Genomic DNA, 16,702 nt, shown 5'->3' on the forward strand with positions numbered 1-16,702 from the left:
GGTTACCTCATCCCGGTCCTGTAGTGTGCTCTGTCCCCCCTCCCATCTTCATCTTTCATCAGCCAGAGCAGCCCTCCCTCCCAAAGCTGGCCGAGGTGGAGGGCACTGACAAGAGCCACATTCATCACGGCACTGGCTCAGGCTCAAACCAAACAGGACGTGGGCTCTGAAGCCACAGGGAAGATGGGGCCTGTTTGGCCAGAGGCCACTGGGGTTAAATCTGTTTGCTCCAGCCCCAGCAGCATGGTGAGGCCATGCACGGCAAGTCCCAGCCTGAGGCTGTGCCAACCTTGTGCGAGAGGCCAGAGGGAGAGCAAAAGGCACCTCTTGGCTTCATTTGGCTCCTTATTGCATCTGGAGTCATCCCAAGGAAACCACGTGTGACAACTCTGCAACCATCAGGCCAGTGCAAACACAACAGCACAGCTTGCCTGGGAGTCAGAGCAATTGCAGCTTGTGAAAACAGGAAAAGGAAACAAAAAACAAACAACCCAACAAAACCATACAGACAGAAGCACCACACTGCTGCCTCTGGGACTTAGACAGTGACAGATTTTGTGAGGTCCCTGTGGCTGCTCACCACTGCTGGGACAGATTGTCAGCCAGTAGCTTGCTTTGACAGGGAGACAGAACAGCACAGCAAACAGAGCAGGGAGCAGTGACTCTGACCAAGCCAGGAAGCGGGTTTAAAGCAGAACTAACAGCTAAATCTCAATGGCCAGTAAACTAGAGATGAAGCCCAAAACAATTCCCACAAAGTAATTCCCATTACAGGGGAAGAGCAGCAACAGTCCTGTCCCAACCTTGCTGCCCCAAGGACTCACAAGTCCAAGTTACCCTCCACCTCTATCTCACTTGGTCTGTAGATAATGAACCACACATCAGTGAGCTCTTAAGTGTCAGGTGAGTAGTGCTTTTGTATACTCTGGGCTCAAAAGTGTCACTGTCCTGGCAGGAGGTGCTGTTGTTTTTTCTGCCAGCAGCTGAAAGGTTAGGAAATCCACTCCCTGTCAGGCAGGGTAAAATAACAGATGTTCTCCACTGGCAAAAATAACCCTTCTTCACTATTTTCAGGGCAGGCATGCAGTTTAAGCTGATGCCTTGCCCATTCTCCACCAGAATGGCAAAGACCCCCTCTTGTCCAGAAGACAAAAGGCAACTGGGAAAGGCTCGAGCAGCACTAGTGCTTGCATTATGTGCTGCAAGGGAGAAAGGGGGAGAAGATAAAGTCACCCCTCCAGCCAGCTCCCCACACTGGGCCTCAGGGAAGACTGAGAGCCTCTGCCAACATATATAACTTCACACACAGTCACTAGATGTAGCACTGACTTCAATAAGTCCTTTATTTTTAAATAAAGAAATCCCACCAAATCAAAGATAACAAAATTACATTTTGTTTTGCAGTGACTTCCATTTTACACCACACAAGAACAAAAATTAATGAAAAAAAATCAAAGACATTGTTTTATATATATTTATATATAATTTTAAAGGTAAACATCAGCAGATATAGAAAAATTGCATTGCTAGTTGCAAATCATCTCCCCTGAAGCTCTCAGCTCCAGAGAATTTGACTCAGAACATGGCAGCAGGGAGGGTGTCTCAATATACAAGTTTCTTCAGGGTAGCATTTAGAGATGGTTGCAGAATATAATTTTGCCAAATTGAAAATGTTTTTGTAGTCAACTGCTCACCAAGAACATTAGAAGTCACTCTGCCTGTTCTAATACATCTGCACAAGCAAAACAAGAGCACAGGTCTCCTCTTCCCAAGCTCTTCACACACCTCTTTGGCCTGGAAGTTTCAGAGAAAAGAGGTTATGCTTTCTCAGGAAGAACATCTAGTGATCTGTCACTAGGAATTATGGTCAAGCTGTCACCTAACATGAGAAAATATGCTTCTTTGGAAAGCTGTTGGCTTGGGCTAAGCAGTAGGGTTTGGTTGTATCAAATACAAATGGGTTTTGTTTGGCTTTTTGTTTATTTTAAAGACTTCCCAGTTGGCAGGAGCCATGAGAAGGGTCAACATTCCAGTAGAACCATAGTGGAGATCCTAGAAGAAAGTTCTGTGTCTCATCTCTAGTCATGAAAGAGCTTTGACTACAATGCAATGTCATTCAGACAAAAGCAAAAAGGCTTTGTGCCACCTTGTACAGATGTTCAGGAGAACCCTAAGAACCCTTCCACACCACAGCATGGAAAGCAGACAAAGTCCAGGCCTGTGTAAAGCCTACTCCCTGTGAGAAGAGGGGACAGTTATAGGGCTCCCCCATCTTGGGCTGGTGCTGCTCTGAGGAAGTCTAAGCTTGGAGAAAACTCAAAGTCCTCACACCAAGAAGGGCTCTTTGCTTTTCACCTAGAAGCCATGAAGGAGACACTGCTTTTGAGTCACTGTGGCTCCAGGACTTTCCCAATGAACAGACCCACCTAAGGAATAAGGACACAAGGAGTATGGCTCAAGCCAGAAACAAGATGCTCTTTACAACAAATGACTTCTACATGCAGCAGAAGGCTCAAGCCTTCTCTGGCCTCACAAAAAAAAAAAAAAAAATTAAAAAAAAATTGAAGAGTTTCAATAAGCTCCAGACAAGCATAGTATTTCCAGAAAAAGTTGGAAGCAATCCAGGTGACTAAACTGTTTGGCAATTAAATCCTGAAGAAGTTACTCTCTGCTCTTTCTTTTCAGATGTAGTCACTTAATCTACCTCCAGCTATGCTGCTGGAGTGTTAATAGACACAAGAACTTTGGGATTGTAAGACAACAAATCACATACCAAGCAAAGCAAATCTTGCTTCTATGACTCAGTTCCAACTGCTAGAGGAGCAGAGAGCTGCAAATGATCCACTGCTTATATACATTGTTATTTTATGCCTTGAAATAGACTGTAGCTAATTGTAGGCTGCCCGCAAAGGTCTTTTAAGTCCGCACACACTTGTACAGTGTACACAAGGATGTGCCTTGATACCTAGTGTCTAAAAATTCATTTACCAAAAAGCAAAGCCCCAAAAGCTCTGACAGAGCTGTTACTGAAGTCTCTAGATATGCTGATGTGAAGGGAGGAGGAGAAAAAGGGCAAGGCACCACGTGTCAAAGGGCTGTGGGTCTAGGAACTTGTGGCAGACCCAGGACAGATGACACACAGAATAGCTTGGCTAAATTCAGTACTGGAGTTAATAGTTCCCAATATTTTTACTAAATGCCCTCCCTTTGTAACCTGTATCTTCACAAACAGGAACTGCAGAAAAACACTCAGGAAAAAGACCGTAGGGAAGTTCAAGTGTTTGCCTTTACAGTGCAACTACAACACTGCCAGTCCCATCTGAAAACATCTCCCTTTAGAAACTAACAAAGGTACCACTAAAAAGGTGGTTCAGTAAGAGCAAGCTTGAGCTTCTTACCTATCATGTTCAGATCTCTCCAGAAAAATGGCAAAGGTGATGGTTGGACCAGCCTAACCATCAAAGAATAATAATTCTGCAACCTGCTGACTGATTGAGAAGGTCTTTGGGGTTTATGCTCAAGTGCTACTTACATCCAGTGATGGGAAAGGTGTGTATACCATGAGACTACCTGTGGAGGAACTCTCCTAATGCTTTTTCTAATTCCAGTTTGAAACTAAGCAGAGCACACATCAGATTTGTCATGCTGTGATCTTGAACTGCTCTATCAGACCATACTGCAATGATCTACAGGTGCACACCACAGCAGCTTCATGTGTCTTGATGAGAGATGAAAGACAACCTCACCTTTAAGACTGAAAAATTCAGACTGCACTTAAGTTTGTGTTCACTGGGCAAATGAAGATCACCCACCCACATAACAAGACTAGTACTGCCTTATTTTGGGAAGTAAGAGTATTTCAGAGGAGGACTGGCCAAAGTCCCATGTGTCTAGGGGCACTGGCACCAGATATCAGTTGTCAGTCATTGCTGGTAACAAGATTTAATAGACAATTTTAAGATCTTCAGATAATATGCACTGCAGCTTAATTTTCTCCTCTCCCAGTTCCCCAAGATTTGACTCTGCATGTATGACCACAAATCTTGCTTTGAAAGAAGCATCGAGTTGGCTGAGATAGAGAAAATAGGGTTTTTTCCACTGCTTCCACACACAGGCTTAATAAGCTGAACTTCAGGCTCCAGAAACCTTTGCATGAATAAGCCATGACAAAAGCTCTTCTTCCCCAAAGAGGCCAGAACCAGTCAAGTCACAAGCCATTTGAACAGTTTTAGATGCAAGTGCAAAAACAGGGCAAAGGAACAAGACAGAGACCCATATTACTTCTTGAGAGTTTCAAGAAGTGCACAGCACTGGCACTTTTGAATTATGAGGGCTTGGATTGTGGGACAGGAAGAAGTATTCCTCAGAAAGACCCTCTAACTTGAAAGAAAAATCTGTTTCATTAGACAAAGTTACAGCTCCTGCTGCTTTGAGAACTGCCCAGTTGCTCATCTCATTTTAGGAGACTGAGACACCTAAATTTATACTGTATCTATTTGATGTGTACAAGTGTTGTTTACACCCCACTTTGCTGAAGCGAGAAGATATTTAAGTCATAACCAATGAATATTGCATGAACACTACTTAAGCAAAAAACTGAAATGTCTTTTATGACATATTTTGGTGATGCAGTATGAACAAGAGGATAACAGAGACAAGATATCCATCAGCTAAGAATATCCTTGCTAACTGATGCCCTAAAATAGTTCTTAAGGAACAGCCACAAGCATGGCCAAGTCTTGCTGTAGCTTTACTTAGTTTCATTTTTCTTTGAAGGAAAAAGGAAACCTGGATTTACTAACAAGGGGAATGTGCAGATATCCACAGTTCATTGTAACAGGCCAAGGTGTCTGGCCTAAGGCAAATGAAAGAAACTTCCTGATATGACAATGCACCTTTGCTACAATAGTTAATTATTGCTTTATTAAACCAAAACCCCACCTCTCCACCCTACTGAAGTTCAGGGACAGGGCAGTCCAGAAGGCTTGTTCCCCTGTATTATCAGACTGAAGTCCTGCTGCTTGTTTCACCCTTAAGTTATAAATTAAAGTGCCTGGAACACAGACCAAGGCTGAAGCAATAAAGTGCTGATGTGGGAATTGTGACAGGAAAAGAATTTCACTGACACTGTGATAAAGAAATCCTGAAGATGGATTAATGAAACTACAATATTGACAGAACAAACAGAAAAAAGATTTATTTTTTTTTTTACCACAAAGTTTCAGTCTCCAGATTGTCTTGGGACAACTTTCCTTCCAGGAGATGGACTAGAGTCTTTAATAACCATCTTGGCACAGACCATAACAACCACTTGAAGGAAAAGCACAAGTGAGCAGGCATCTTTTCTGCAACCAGCTTTCACACCTCACTTTGCACATTAAAACTAGAAGGGGATGTCTGAGTGTGGAAAAGAAATTCAAGTGAGATAGAGCCCAGTGTCTTACTGGAGCCAGTAATCCTACAGCATTATACAGCTATGGAAGTAGTCAGCCATGCAAAGATGTCATTTCAGTTGCACAGAGCTAGACACATCCTGCTCCCCATCAACTGTAAGGTAAGTCATGTCTGAAAACCATTGGATGCTCTGAAAGCTAAGGGGAAGAACTTTGATATTATTTGCCATGACATAAGGTGAATAAATCTAAAGAGATACATGCCACCCCCCTGCCAATTAACCCCTAAGAGTCCATAGCTCTCCATGAAATATTCTTTCAAACAGATCGATCTCACGGAAAAATCCTGCAGATTTTTGATCATGGGTTTCCATTTGGAAGCCAGAGCCAGCCCTGGGTCAAACAAAGAATCCAGTACTGAAAAGATGACTGCATTTAAAGAGAGGTAAAAATGACAAAGTGACTGATCAGGTCCTGAAGTGAGAAAATGTCTACACATAGAAACATTAACTGGCATTACCAGGCTGCAGCTCTTCTCTACTTGGAGTACCAGTATAAAGCCACCCCAAACCACAGACAGCTGAAGCATAGAAAATTGAATATTTTTAAAGTGATTCACTTGTGCAAGTGCATTCCTAGGAACTACAAGGTTTCCCTTGAGATGGTGCAAAGCTGAAACTCCACTTGCAGTCAAGCATCTATTTTTCCAAGCCACATTTTAGTGGCTTACAGACTGAACATTTACTGGCTTGTGGCTTGGTACAGGTATTTTCCAGCACCAGAACAGGGGACAGAGCCATAGCTACCTGGTCATTTATACTTAAACAAATGCTGCAGATCAAGTTTTTGACCAGCAGGTGAAGAGATTTCGACATTTGAAACTTCTGTTATATTAAAGCAAGCAATCTTTAGCTCAGTAGCCCTGTAACAAGCCACAGTCAGCAACTTAATTCTTCAAGCAGAGGAGTAAGTTACAAACCCAAGTGACTATACACCCAAAAGTGCTCTGACCAGATGTTAACCTCTGCTTTAACTCCACTTCGGAAGAAAACATTGTGATCAAACCCCAGCCATAGGATATCAAGGAGAATGGAAACCTGAAGCAGCAGGTGAGGGAACAAGATGCTCCCAAAGGGGGAGATATATTGAAGTGATCCAGAGTCTTTGGGTCAATTACTCCTGGGCAGACATGGCCTGCTCTGCATCCGAGCAGTGAGGCTTTGTCTTCTCCCACTGGCAGATGGCATTGGCATACTGCACCACGAGCTTATCCATCCAGGTAAGAGGTTCTGGGAACAGTACAGACCCCTCAAAGAATCCCAGGTGGCCTCCATGAAGGGGCAGCACATGCATGACATTTTCTTTTTTCTCTGTAAAACAAAAGGAGACAAAGTTCCAGAAGGTTAACATCTTTGAGCTGAGAATGAAACCATCTTAAGTTGACAGCACAAGGCTGCCCAAGAAATTCTGCTGGCCAGGCCCTTACAGCAATAGCTGTATTGCTCTAAGAATGCACTGTATTTAACAAATGAACATCTTTAACTCACATCCACTGGAACTAGGACTGTTGCACCATGTCAAGCTGCACTAAACTCTGACAGTGTATCAGCCATCTTGTTTCATAGATACTGAACAAAACCCTGTGCTTGCTCCTGTGGATAGATTCTCTGCTCACAGCCTTCATCCAGGAAAAGAATGGAGCCTGCTTCCTTCCCTGCCCACCCACTATTTGTGTGATGAAGCAGCAGCAGCTCCCCCTTCTGAGCTAATACAGATAATTTTCCTTTTTCCTTGTCTGAAGATAGCTCAACTCCTTTCAAGGGAGAGATCTCAGTCCAGTGCCAAGTGACACAGCCATTCACACACTCTCCCTCTTCCATCATCAATGGGGGGTGTTCATCTGTGCTTCTTCCAGACTGTCACTAATACCCACCTTTCTATTAAATCCCAGTGAGGAATGAAGACATGAGGAATCACTTTTTCCATCCAAGAATATAAACCTGGATGTCACCTGCTGGCTATCAACACAAGCCAGAACAGCAGAGTGGACTAAAGTTCTTGCCTGCTCAAGGTTAGCCTTGTTAGTTCTAGCAACTGGTGATTTAAAGAGGCTTAGCACACCTCCCACAGCATTACAGACATAAGGAGGAAGTCCAGATGCTTTGAGATGGTGAATCATGATGTGATAAGCAAGCTGCAGGTGCACAAATATGCACAGCTGGAGGAGACTGCTTCAGCATACCTGAAAGAGCTCTTGGAATTGATAGAAGACTCTCATGGACAAGAGGGTCATCAGCAGCATTAACCAACAGAAGAGGAACATAGATCTGTATCAAAAACATGGCATAAAAGGAAAAAAACAAAAGTAAGGGGTTCATTATTTGAATGTCAATCTACCAACTGTAAAAGTATCTTCATTTAATTCAATTAAGACTACTTATTGCAGAGTTAATTTATTGTTTAAATAAATTTCTCAATTGTAAGAAAGAGGCCAGGGTGTATCAGAGCAAACACAGACCAAGTCCCCATTCTCAGAACCCAAATAGCTACACCCTTTTTTTCCTCTGCTTTGCACATCAGGCAGCTAGTGCCAGCTCTGTTATGGACACCTTGGTTGAAGTCCAGGAAACTCCCTTGGAACATCTCCATCCTTTGGTTCAGCAGAAAAAGGAAGAATTAATCCCAGTTCCACTTCTGCAAAACTCTGCTCTACTAAGCATCTGCTTGCCAGATAGTGTCCCAAGTCTCTTCCACAGCCATCTAGTAAACCTTTCTTCTTGAAAACTGCAGGCTCTATGCCACCACCCATTTCCCACCTTGTCATGATGCACTCAGAGCAGCTCGGCTGAACACACGGCTTTATCCAGATCACTTGGGTGCTACTACCTGCCAGAATTATGACCTGGTTAGAGCTCAGAGCATTTACCCCCAGTATTAGAGGTAGCAAGAACTGAAATCCCACTCCAATATACTGTGCCTGATTATTTCTGAAAATCCTAGCTAAGACAGCTGTGTCAGGTATCAACAACAGAAGCCACAGAGTATTTTCTCTCCAGTAGGAAAATGAATGTACAAGAGCAGTCTATTGCAAGAGCTTACCGTGTGCAAGTACTGCAGGCAACTTTCCTTTTCATAGTATTCCTTCAGTGAGCTGTAGCCATGGAACTTCCTGAAATAGAGCAGATTGTCATTGCAATCATCTGCTTCTAGTACCCATGTGACTGTTACTTTCAAGTGAGGACATATACGCAGAAACAGGAATGATGCCTCAATTTTCAAAGAATTTAATACCCAGTGTCTTTGCAAAACCCACCTTTGGCATTACATGCCTTTATGCTTTCTGTGCTTACTCAAACATTGTGAGAGCATGGGCAAGTTAAAAATACAAGTTGAAAACTAGCAGGCTTCAGGGCATTTCTTTTAGAGTATCCCACTTCACTTAACTGTACATGTAGAAGAAAGACAAAGTTATGATCTTGTTCATCTTTTCTTGAAAGCCTTTTCAAATACAACCTCACCACAGCTTATGAAGCTCAAACATACTTGATAAGCCCCTCAGAATTCAGTAAACCTATACTCAAGTGCCTTGTTTTTATCTAAGAGACAACATAGCTGGTATGTTGGGCCAAACAAGTAGGGAGATTTCCCTCTCAGGGAATAGCTTTTTTTTTTTTTAATAAGTAGCCAACAATACTCCAAGTTTGCCAGAAGTGTTATAGCTGAGAGTTACATATAAGTTCACAGCTTTATTTTGGAAAGGTGCATTGCCTGACACAGAACATGCTGTGGTATGGACACTGCCACTTAAGGTGCTGTGGTGTTGTTAAGGACACAGGCAATAACAGGCTACAGCTTAATAAAGCAGAGAACTTAATTTAGCTGTTAGTATGACAACTAAGTTGTATTATTTCAACCAACCCTCATAGGTATTGAGAAGGCAGCAGTGTTTTTTGGGGAGAAGGTTCTTTACAAGATTCAAACAGAGCTAAGGAAATCCAGGAGCTGTTCTGAGATGCTTTTCACATTCCACTGTTGTTTTTTTGTTGGTTTTTTTTTTTGCTAGAGTTCACCAGCAGAGCAGGTTATTCCTACATTATTAAAGGCTGCAGGTTCAGGTGTTACTGATAAACACCTCCTGGATTATTTTAAAGAAGCTGTGACTGTCAATAGTAAGGTTTTTCCTGCTAAGTTTTCTTCAGTGTGGAGGTAAGTAAGAATTTGAAGTTGAGCTCACTGTATATCAGCAGATTCCTACAGGCACAGCAAGGGGCATGCAAGAGCAACACTGAGAAGAGTAGGTACTTTCAGAATTCTATAGAGGAGCAGAGAATTGTCCCTCATACCTCATCACGTTATCATCAATCTGCATCAGGGATGTTGCTGTATAGAGCTTGCTCAGATCAGCATCTGACAGGCTTTGTGGCTTCTTCATGTTATCTCCAAAAAGAACTTGCCTGAAAGAGTAACATCAAGAATTACATCCAGACAACAAAAGGGCAGCAGGACCTGTTTCAAGGACAAGCGAGTCTGCCAAATCTGACAAGACTAGAAGTGGGCAATATATACATGAGGCTTTCTTGGGAACCAGAACAGCATATTTGTCCACTTCCCCCTGCAGCATGACAGAAACCCTTTTTTCCTCAGAGAAAAATGTTGTCCTGATATACTGAAAAACTGCATGATGGGGCCTCTAAAAAACAATCTTCCCAGAACAGAGAGCACTAAAGGTATTTGGAATAGAGGCTGCATATTAGAGGGAGGGTTCTTTGGCTTCAGACCAATCCTGTGTGTGGTTTGGGTGAGAGCATGAGCAGTCCTGGGCACAGCATCTCCTCCACCATCTGGTCCTAAAGCCCCCCAGCACAGACATCAGCCTAGCTCACACAACAGAAATCACTTGGGGCATTACCTTAGCAGAAAGCTATTTACTATGGACACTTGTCATAACTAATTACTGCCCCCAGGAGAGAATGTTTCTTTACCAGAACAAACTTCTCCCTGAACAAACAGGAAAAAAAAAGACACAAGTTGGAAAGGGATTTTTATTCCCTTTCAGAGGCAGCTGCAGGGCAGAGCTAGGTTTGATTTGGGGGAGCTGCCTAAGAGCACAAGTGATTATGGAAAAAGTTTACTTAATATACTTGCCTTCAAGCCAGCACTGACTTTTTCTGAGTTACAAATTTAAGTACCTTTTAAAGGGAACTTACCTAACTTCAGATGTTAAATTTGGTCAAGTTGTCTAAATATTTGTAAATCTGGAATGAATTATGTGGATCATCCTACATCAGCTGCCCTAACTTCTACAAGTGTTTCATACTGCACAAGAGTGTAAACAAAGAACCAAAAGTTTGAAGTAACACATGCTCTTAATTCAGTGGATCTTAGATATTCCTCTCCTTTTCTCTCCAGTCAGGCACGGATGAGGTACTTTCTTGCCCTAGAAAGTACCATCCAGAGAACTTTTAGTGAGAGAAAACAACAACATTGAGTATGTCATCTGTTTAGTACACACATTCCTTTGTTATGTGAGAGACACGGATCGCAACAGCAGCACTTGCACTCCAGGAACAGCAACATTAAGTATTTTGCTGGCTACAGGCTCTTTCTAGAGGAACAGCTAGAAGCCAGAGCTACAGGTTTGACTATTTGCTTATTTGATAAGCAGCAGCTCCATACAGTAGATCTTGAAGATTAGTCCTACCTCAGGTAGGTGGCAGAACAAGAGGCTCCTTGAATAGGGAATTCTTTGGCTAGAAGTGAAACAGATGCAGAATACTCGACTTTGAAGTCTAATTGCAATGTTTTCCTGTGCATGCCTTGTTTATTCATTGAGCAAGTTTTCAGAGAAGACAGAAGGACAACAAAGCCTTTCTTTCAACAAGAGGACCAAAGCTTATTTGTATATTTTACAGTACACTAATGAGGTTGACACAGGCTCCCCTTCTCTGTTGATTCGTCTAAAGACCAATCAAAGAACTTTCAGGAGTCCTATTTTAAAGGACCGGGAAGACAAATCCAGTATAGCAATTGACCCAATCAATACCATCAGTGTAAATGATGCACTGCAGTACCTGTGAGAAAGGATGATCTTTTTCATGTTGTCTGCCATGAGGAAGTTATAAAATCTTCTACAATGATCCCACTGCATGAAGGTTTCCTGTGCCCTAGAAAAAGACACAGTGCAGAACAAACAAAGCTGTTAATGGAGATCTTGAAAGATCAGATTAATACACTGTTAACATCTCATGGCAGCTTGGAGGCTATGTAAACAAACCTCCAGGCCTTCCCCGCCACAGCTTAACCTTTTCCAGGAAATGACTTCCACTTTGATGAAGTTTGTTACTATCAGAAAACAGATCTGCAGTCTCATCTTGCACAACAAAATTAGAAGTTTTGATAAGAGCATTTAAGAGCCATCAATCAAGATCCAAAACACTGACAAAGTATCCCTTTGCAGAAGTTGAATGTAATTTACATAATGGCACTACCAAGGAAAGGGCCAAAACCCATTGCTGAACAGTGTTGCCTATTGTGCATATAGCTCTGCAGAGGAAATAATTTGTGCAGATGTTTCCAATATGTACAGACACAGCTTCATTGGCAGGAACTGTAAGAATAAATACTAGTTGCAGCTGCAAGTATCATCTGAATTGTCTTTACCTTTTCTCAAAGCAGAATAGCATTTCACAGCTTATCTGTTGTTAAAACAGAATTAAAGCCATCCACAGTTCTGTGAGCTCTGCCAGACACCAGCACTCCTTTGCTATGCAGGGTCATGGGCAGGTTAGAGCTTTAGTCTTTGCAGGGTTTGCTGTTACTGAGGAAACACACTATCATTTACCCAGCGACTGAAGAATGCTGGGAGCAGTTTCAGCTACTGAAGCACTTTACCACTTAAACATTAACATACTATAAGAACTGCAGCAGATTTAGCATGACCTCCCAAGCCATAACCAGCAAATCCCCTACCAGAGTAAGGGCAAGCTGTTCTCTTGTAGTTAGCAATGCCTGAGCACAGAATTTCTTTAGGAAAAAAAACCCAAAACAACAAACAAACCACCAAACCTTCCAAAATCTTTTTCTTTAGCCAGACTATACCTACCACATTTATGACAGGGCAGAGGAATGAAGGAAGATAGGACAATGTGCATTTCTTTCCTCACAAAAGATTTTCCAAACCTACTAAGTTATTACAAGATGTTTGATGTTAAAGCTACTACATTTCCCTGCAGTTCCTGTGGTGTACAGCAGTGCTCCCAATATGAAGAGCTTGTAAGCATTGAAAAAAAAAACACAAAACAAAACAAAAAAAACAAACCACAGGCAGCTTCCCATATTTTGAGGACTGCCCAGGTTTTAAAGCTGAGGTCTCTCCCCACAGCCTGTAGCTATGGAGATGATGCATTCCACAAGATCAAGAAGCAGAATCAAGCCTGTGCAGGCAGAGATTAAGGAATAAGGAGACCTGTCCCTGTTTAGCCTCAGGGAACACATTCCCCAGATTCTGTTAATTCATTAAACTAAGAGTCTCATTCTTCTGGCAAATCCTAGTATTGCTCTGGAAATGCTTTCCTATTTGAGATCCCTTGCTCACCACCATTTTTTTCCTTCACTTCCTAAAGTTATATGGGGGATAAAGGCTGGACAAATCAATATTAAAAAATGGAATTGTAAACTAACTAGTCACATCTATCAGGGTATTCCACTTCCATGTAGCCCAGAAGGCTGAAGCCAGCTATTTTAATCTACCAGACCAAGCCTAGGAAGGCTAAGGCTTTAACCATTTACATGGAGGTGCTTTGTACCTCCTTCCCTCCCACTTCTATAACCAGGGCACAAGGTCTTCCCTCTCCTGTCTTTCGCTCAGTAGATGTTGCTTTCCCCTAATTCTTCAGCTAATTAGCACTTAAAGCAGCAGCAGATATTAGGTAGGGAGACAAGACCTGAAAAGACTTCCTGCTGGCTGACCAGTAATAGAGAGCAGATGTTTTGTGACAGGAGGTTTGCTAGGAAGTGTTTACCCAGCAGGTGGAGGCAAGAGCTCAGTAATCCACACAACCCACCCAATACTTGCATTAAACTCAGGGAAAAAAAAACCCAGTTGTTTTTCCACACAAATATCCAAGTGGAGTATTGTTAATCAGGTTGTCATTGCCCTGTAAGCATCACAGCATTACTCTAAACATCATTTTGGAGACCAGAAATACAGTATTGCGTAATTGAACAAGATGAAGCAAGTGGACCTCAGCCAGATGTTATTCCTGCAAACTCTGTCTGATGGCTGCAATTAAGGAGCTGGCTTCAAAAGGATGTTGTGTACTCTATGCCAGAACCCCAGGACAGCTAAGAACATTTTACTTGAAACAAAGCAGAACAGCTGTTCCTGCAGCATCTGTTCAGATTTTAAGGGTGTGAACTAGCAGCAGATTATATATATTTTAGCAGTATCACATCTGACCTCAAAAGGGACTAGGTATGCTGGAATATTACATGTATATTAAACTTATACTCTCATTTTAATGTTTCCAGAAAAGCTTTTTATTTTTACCTCTAAGAGCCTAATTCATAAAAGGCATCTTCAGACTGCTGAATATCAAACTGGTCCCTATACTGGTAGAGCATCAGCAGCATCGAGAGTTCCAGCTACCCTGACTGGGCTGTGAGGCCAAATTCCATAGCAAGCTCCTCACAGGTCTGCCATAGTTTTCACTATTTTTATCAGTCCAAAGTATCATGAACCAAGTACCTGAGTCTCAACAGCCCCCCTTGCCTTGTAAATAATCTTGTGGCTCAAAAACTGCAGTTAAATTACTGTAAAGTCAGATACATCTTAGTAGTTGTCCAAGTGTACAGAAAGTAAAAACTGAAAACAGCTGCTTAGCCAGTTACATTGGCTTCATTAACTGTGCATACATGGAGTAAAAAAGCACATTAGTTGAGGAGGCACCAGTTTTCAAGCAGCAGCACTGTGCCTGGACCTCCATCAGTACAGGCAAGTGGAGCCACCACAGCTCCTGAAGTGCCACAGCCTTGGCTTCCATGGGGGGGGGAGACATGTTAAAATTTTCAGCAGACTCCAGGGCTATAAAAGCCTTCTCCTCCCCAACTTCTCACTTCTAGAACAGCTGCAAGTGCCCCTCCATCTCATCAGCCCACAGCACTGTTTCAGTGACACACACTAAGAGGGCAGCATGGACTGACAGTCTATGTGCTGTGTCTCTTTCCAGTCTCCCTGGCTAAAAGCCTCCAGATGGAACTAAACACTGAAGCCAAACAAGCTATTAGGAACCACGGGATACTTTTCAGAGTGATGAGACAGTGTAAACTATTGCTTGCAAACCTGGCATCAGCTCAGCAGCTGGTCACACTGCCCAGCCTGCCTGGTTAATTACACCAGAACTGCACGGGGGATGCATCCTCTGGGGACACTGTAGCAATGACACAGCATCACAAGCACAGCCCAGAAGCTGTCAGCATGTACCTGGCCAGGTACAGAAAACCTGTTTGGATTGCTGACAAGAAGCTTAAGTCTTTCCAATCAACAAAGCTTTAGCTGCTCCTTCAGGAGGGTGGCATCCTGCACACTGCAGTCTGTCATGCCAGGTCAATACAAGAGAAACAACTGTCTTCACTTTGCCCTTCCACATGTACCCTGCCAAGGATCTGCCCCCACCTGCACTCCCAGAAGAGACCAGCATGGAGAAGCCTCCAGACCCACCTCAGTGCACTGTACCCCTGGCACACACTGACACAGCACAGGACTCTCTCCTGGTTGGCCTGGCTCTCTCCCAGGTATTTGCACACTATGTTTCCACCCAGGCTGAAGCCCACGACAACCAGCTGGGTCTGAGGGTAGGTCTTCTTGATGTAATTCACCATGGCACCAAATTCCCAGGTGCAACCTAAAAAAAAAGAAAAAAAAAAAAGGACTAAGTTAAAGATTCATCTTCTTACATACTTAAATTCCCACTTGAAGCTTCAGTTGCGTGCTTTGAGTTCAGCTTCTTACCCTTTCTGACTTTTCAATAGCCTTAAGGTTTTAAGAGCTCTGATTCACACATGTGAATCTGTTAAAGTCCTGTGGAGCTTAGCTCATGCTCAGTTCTGAGAGAGTGCCAAAGTAAGATGAAATTTATGCACTTAAAAATCATGGAAACAGCTGATGTGACAATCGAAACTCTTCTAAAACAGCCTAAAATGCAGAGTCCAGCAACTCCAGGCTTGACATTACAATGGAAGAGTACCATACCTCATTACCTTCCTGAGGCAGTTTGCCACTTCTGAAGTGGGCTATCTGGAAAGCAGTTCACTCCTTTGCTTTTCACAAGACTGTCATGGGTCCCCAAATCCCTACTGATGTGGGAAGGGAAAGTGGTTTGTCAGGAAGAGCTCTCAGCAGACTCCTGCAGAGCCTGATTAAGCAGGATTCCCTCTGGAATCAGGGGGAAGGGTTTCAGCAGAGACAGACAGCCCTTTGCTACCACCAAAGAAGTAAAGATACTGCAGCTTTCTAAAGGACACATGGGTATCCTCTCATCAAGGGAAGAGTTAGGTGTCTCTATATAGATCTATTCTGCTCTCAGCAAGCACCCATTTGGATCCCACAGGCTGCTGGGACCAAGGGGTCCAGTTTCTGGCATCCTCCAATTGTTTGATAGACTTGAAGGCCTCCACACCTGCAACATTTGAGTACCTTCAGCTATTTCTCCTGCCTTTGAGTATGGGAAAAGGAAACAGAGAAGCTGCTAAAGTGATGGCATTAGTACACTGGTATCAACTATCTATGCACGTTGTTAACTTCCTCATTGGATTAAGACTGCAAACCACAGAAGGCATCACATGAATAACAGAAATAAAACTGCAGATGTTTCTTGCTGTTTAGAGTCAGAAATTCAGCTCTACCCTGTGGAATTTGTCCAGGATAAATTCTGAGAGTTGGGATTCTACCCCGTACCAACCCAGCTGTAGCATCCTAGACATCACTCTGGCTTTATCTACCTCTAGAGTAGACTCTGAACACCAGGGTTTGTATTTAGCAATCTAGCAGGGCTTGGACACTCCCTTGTGAACAGTCTTAATGAGCAACTTTCCTCAAGACAACAAAAGCTGCCTTGCTCTGGTTTCCTCTGGAAGAAGCCAGAAGTCAAAACACTTTAGTGGTTGACCTTCATGATTTCAGGGCAGCTCAGAAATCCAAAGCTAGAACAGCAACAGGTCAAGCTTGATGTAGTGGCTGGAGGATTCAGCGAATCCCATATTTAGGCTACTTGCTCCTCAACAAATATGTCTGGAATACAGCAAAGCTAGAA

The 16,702-nt window shown here is 42.9% G+C and overlaps 1 protein-coding gene across 1 annotated transcript in view; it reads right to left on the bottom strand.

Annotated features, from left to right (window-relative positions):
• Nucleotides 1–1,313: 1,313 nt before the first annotated feature.
• ABHD2 (abhydrolase domain containing 2, acylglycerol lipase) overlaps nucleotides 1,314–16,702 on the bottom strand; it is a 38,230-nt gene continuing 22,841 nt past the window's right edge. Inside the window, exons 6-11 of the mRNA XM_064669002.1 lie at nucleotides 15,112–15,295; nucleotides 11,465–11,557; nucleotides 9,737–9,847; nucleotides 8,493–8,562; nucleotides 7,636–7,720; nucleotides 1,314–6,763 (exon numbers count right to left, since the gene is read on the bottom strand). Of these exons, the coding sequence (XP_064525072.1) occupies nucleotides 6,567–6,763; nucleotides 7,636–7,720; nucleotides 8,493–8,562; nucleotides 9,737–9,847; nucleotides 11,465–11,557; nucleotides 15,112–15,295 (740 nt within the window). The 3' untranslated portion in view covers nucleotides 1,314–6,566. The remainder of the gene's footprint in view (nucleotides 6,764–7,635; nucleotides 7,721–8,492; nucleotides 8,563–9,736; nucleotides 9,848–11,464; nucleotides 11,558–15,111; nucleotides 15,296–16,702) is intronic.

Source organism: Pseudopipra pipra, chromosome 12 (assembly GCF_036250125.1).
Source record: "Pseudopipra pipra isolate bDixPip1 chromosome 12, bDixPip1.hap1, whole genome shotgun sequence".
Lineage (NCBI taxonomy): Eukaryota > Metazoa > Chordata > Aves > Passeriformes > Pipridae > Pseudopipra > Pseudopipra pipra.